Source organism: Colobus angolensis, unplaced genomic scaffold (assembly GCF_000951035.1).
Source record: "Colobus angolensis palliatus isolate OR3802 unplaced genomic scaffold, Cang.pa_1.0 Scaffold4, whole genome shotgun sequence".
Taxonomy (NCBI): domain Eukaryota; kingdom Metazoa; phylum Chordata; class Mammalia; order Primates; family Cercopithecidae; genus Colobus; species Colobus angolensis.
Window position 1 is genome coordinate 13,717,155 of NW_012117376.1, and position 4,421 is coordinate 13,721,575.

A 4,421-nucleotide genomic window follows, 5' to 3' on the forward strand; every position below is an offset into this window, starting at 1 on the left:
AGTTCTCCTGCCTTAGCCTCCCAAGTAGCTGGGATTACAGGTGCATGCCACCACACCCAGCTAATTGTTTTTGTATTTTTAATAGAGATGGGATTTCACTATGTTGGCCAGGCTGATTTCAAACTCCTGACCTCAAGTGATCTGCCCGCCTGGGCCTCCTGAAGTGCTGGGATTACAGGTATGAGCCATCGCGCCTGGCCAAATATATTGGTTCTTATAGTAAATGAAATTGGGTTATTTTGACTGACTCCCAGCAGCGCTGGCCATCTCCTGAGGGTGGGGACAGTGTTTCTGTCAATTCAGTCTTCCCAGGGCTTGCAAGCCTGTGACATGAAGTTGAGTGTCAGTGAAAGCTAATAAGGGGATGTAGAGTTCATAGAAATATTCAAAGCTGACTTGAAGGATCCCTATTTTATCGACAGGCCCCAATCCAAAGAGAGAGGGGTATCCACCCACCCCTCACAGTTCCTGCACCCTCAGCAGCTGGCCCAGCCTGGAGTAATAGCTGCTGTACACCCCCCCCCAACCGCCAGCTAGGTGTTTCAGAGGCGCCAGGATGGTTCTGTGGATTTCTTCCGCCCTTGGTCCTCCTACAAAGCAGGTTTTGGGAACCAAGAGTCTGAATTCTGGCTGGGAAATGAGAATTTGCACCAGCTTACTCTCCAGGGTGAGTTCCCAGCAGGGACCTGGAGTTTGGGGGTTACTGTCTGTGATCCTGAATCCCTGCCCCACTCCCAAGATCTGAGGGTTCCTCCATCCTTGCCTCCCCTTCCTTCCAGGTACCTGAGAGCTGCGGGTAGAGCTCGAAGACTTTAATGGCAACCGTACTTTCGCCCACTATGCGACCTTCCGCCTCCTCGGTGAGGTAGACCACTACCAGCTGGTGCTGGGCAAGTTCTCAGAGGGCACTGCAGGTGAGTGAGCCTAAGGGCAGCAGAGGAAGGAGGCCGGATCCTTTCCCAGTGCTGCCACTGCCCCCATGAATGACCCAGGGCAATCCTGTCTCCTCTGTGGGCCTTAGTTTCTGCATCTGAGAAATGGCAACCATGAAACAGGATGGTGCAACAGTGAAGAATTTGGGCTCTTGGAGGCAAACAGACCTGAGTTTGAATCCATCTCTGCCACTTAGTACCTATGTGACCTTGGGCAAGTCCTACCCCTCCACTGAGCCTCAGTTTCCTCCTCTATAAAATGGGCAGGGAGGCCGGGCACGGTGGCTCATGCCTGTAACCCTAGCACTCTGGGAGGCCAAGACGGGCAGATCACGTGAGGTCAGGAGTTCAAACTCAACCTGGCCAATATGGTGAAACCCTGTCTCTACTAAAAATACAAAAAAAAAAAAAATTAGCCGGGTGTGGTGGCAGGTGCTTATAATCCCAGCTACTCAGGAGGCTGAGGCATGAGAACTGCTTAAACCTGGGAGGCGGAGGTTGCAGCGAGCCCAGAGAGTACCACTGCACTCCAGCCTGGGTGACAGAGCGAGACTCCATCTCAAAAAAAAAAAAAAAAAAAGAAGAAGAAAAAAGAGCAGGGAGGCAAGGAGGAGGTTTTGGGTGCCACCTGAGGCTCTGTTGAATGTTAGCACTCTCTGCTTTGGAAGAGGAACCAGGGAAGTCTTCTTTTAGAGAAACAGTGACTGCTGGGGAGAGATTTAAAAGAGGGAAGTGGTTATGAGGGAGTGCCTCAAGGAACCACCTTTCCTGACCAGGCACCTAAGAGGTTCCTCCCAGCTTTTCCTAGCAGAGTTGCTCAGACTGGATGGGAGCTGAGAGAAGACAAAGGAGCTAGAGGGAGGCTGGGGATTCTGGAGGGGGTAAGACGGGAGGAAAAGCTGGGAGTTTTGGAGCCAGACAGTCCCGAGTTCAAGTCCTGCTGCTGCTTCGACTAGCCGAGTGACCCTGAGCAAACAAACTGGCCCCTTGGTGTTGCTTGTGGGGACTGATACAATTCAACTCGTAGCTGCTTTGAGACTCCCATGGGATTATATCTCCAAAGGTGCCAGGCATGGTGCTGGGCACCAAGGTGCTTTCCATCCCCTCCCTACCAGGGGATTCCCTGAGCTTCCACAGTGGGAGGCCCTTCACCACCTGTGACGCTGACCACGATTCAAGCAGGAGCAACTGTGCTGTGATTGTCCACGGCGCCTGGTGGTATGGATCCTGTTACCGATCAAATCTCAATGGTCGCTACGCAATGTCTGAGGCTGCCGCTCACAGATATGGCATTGACTGGGCCTCAGGCCGTGGTGTGGGCCACCCCTACCGCAGGGTTCGGATGATGCTTCGATAGGGCCCTCTGGCAGCCATTGCCCTTATCTCTCCTGTGCAGCTTCCGGATCCTCAGCCACTTTGCCTTTGCCAACCACCTCTGCTTGCCTGTCCACATTTAAAAATAAAATCATTTTAGCTCTTTCAAGACTCTTTCAGTTACTGGGAAAAACCCTAGAGGGCAGAGCAGGGACACAAGTTTCAGCTCCTTTCAGGGAAGAATTTCCTTCTAGTCAGGAAGACGGAAAGGGCAGCCTCTAAAGCAGTGAGGTTTCTCTCTCTGGAGGTGTGCAAGACAAGGCCAAAGGGGCATATAGTGGAAGGACTGGAGGAGATTCAAGCTCCATTGACAATTTCCCGAGGCCCTCTGTGTCCTGCAAGTGGATGGCTTTGTGGCAGGAATTGCACAATTGCACAGCTTTTTTTTTTTTTTTTTTTTTTGAGATGGAGTCTCGGTCTGTCGCCCTGCATAGGTTGGAGTGCAATGGCACGATCTTCACTCACCGCAACCTCCGGCTCCTGGGTTTAAGCCATTCTCCTGCTTCAGCCTCCCACGTAGCTGGGATTACAGGCACCTGCCACCACGCCCTGCTCCCTTTTTTTGTATTTTTGGTAGAGATGGGGTTTCACCATGTTAGCCAGGCTGATCTCAAACTCCTGACCTCGTGATCCACCCGTCTTGGCCTCCCAAAGTGGGATTCCAGGTGTGAGCCACCGCCCCAGCTGGGAATTGCACAGCTTTCTCAGCCTGTCAGTTGCTCATTTGTCCCCTGTAAGTTGTCTGTTTTCCTCTCCAGCCTCTGTTGCAGGCCAAGTTCTCAAACTCTGCCACTTCCTGCCTGTCCCATTGGGTGCTAGTTCAAATCCAAGGTCAAACCAAGGAAGGTACATTTTTCTTCCACAAGGCAACAGGGCAATGAAAAAGCCATTGAGTAGCATTTAAGCAGTTTATTTGCCCAAAGCCACGTTCTAGTAAATGGCAGAATTAAATAGTTAAGAGCCTGACAGGCGGTCCTGGGTTTGCACCCTGCTCTGTCATGTGCTGAGTGATCTTGGAGAAGTTATTCAACTTAAGTCCCCATTTCTTGATTTCAGGGTCCACTGAGGCTTATACCAGATTGCTGCCTCACCAAAAAAGTTGGGGATTCTTGGGGATTTGAAGCTGAGAAGCTGTTGTAGTGCAAAGGGCTGGGGTTGACTCCTTCAAGGGGTGGCTAAAGAAATGTTTAAGAGTGGGCAGTGCTTCTCAGGTCCAATGGTCACCTTCTGCATAGAAGTCAAAGGTCAGCGGGGGTCCATAGCAGGTTGGGTCCTGGTGAAAGCAGCCCCCTAGCGACAGTAAAGGCTCAGATGCCAAGCCCCACTCCAGGATTGAAGGCTTTCGGCCAAGCGGCCTAGGGTGTTGGTTTCCCCCATCCCAGTCCCTCCCTGCCTGCACTCACTGGGCCCGGAAGGACACCCACGGTTCATCATGCTCTGCGCACCCTAATGTCTCTAGAAAGCCATTCATTCAACAGATCCCTGCAGGGCAGGCCTTGAGGATCGAACCTTTTCCCTATAGCCCCGGCCTCGTCACACATTTTATGTGTGCTTACTGTGAGCAGTCCACAATCTTTGGCGTGCACAGGGGCACAGGCTGTTCCGGAAGCCTGCAGTCTCCAAAGTTCTGGCGGGAGAGAAGGGAGGGGAGAGGCTGAGTCTCAAGCCGCTAGGGAGCGGCGCTGCCCCAGGGCCGAGGGTGGAGCTTTCTGGGTCGGCCGGGAAAGGGCTGGGCTCAGTCTACAAGTGAAGGCAGGACAGCGTTGGCGGGCGCTCCCTTGAGGAGTCCAGGTGGTAGGCACCTCCGGGCCGATTCCCAGGATACCTCAAGTGGCTCTGAGCTGCCGACCACCGGATGCCCCAGATTCCTAGGACCCAATCCCGGATTTCAGAACCTCAGGACCTTGCAAGTCCGAGCTCGGATTTCTCCCTGGACTTCAGATTTCTGGAAAGGGACGTCAGGCCGGATTCCGGATCCCTAGATCCCGTGGGAGATTCTCCGATTCCGACCGGATTCCAGATCCCAAGATTCCTGATCTGCCGGCCCAAGCTCCTGCCCCGCCTCGGGTTCCCAGTGCGCGGCACCCCGCGCCTGAGCGCCCCCGCATGGCGGGG

The 4,421-nt window shown here is 53.4% G+C and overlaps 1 protein-coding gene across 1 annotated transcript in view; it reads left to right on the top strand.

Annotated features, from left to right (window-relative positions):
• The window catches only part of FCN3 (ficolin (collagen/fibrinogen domain containing) 3), a 5,867-nt gene extending 3,455 nt beyond the window's left edge, over window positions 1–2,412 (top strand). The window contains 3 exon segments of the mRNA XM_011955564.1: window positions 538–667; window positions 780–914; window positions 2,048–2,412. Of these exon segments, the coding sequence (XP_011810954.1) occupies window positions 538–667; window positions 780–914; window positions 2,048–2,289 (507 nt within the window). The 3' untranslated portion in view covers window positions 2,290–2,412.
• The last annotated feature ends 2,009 nt before the right edge of the window (window positions 2,413–4,421 follow it).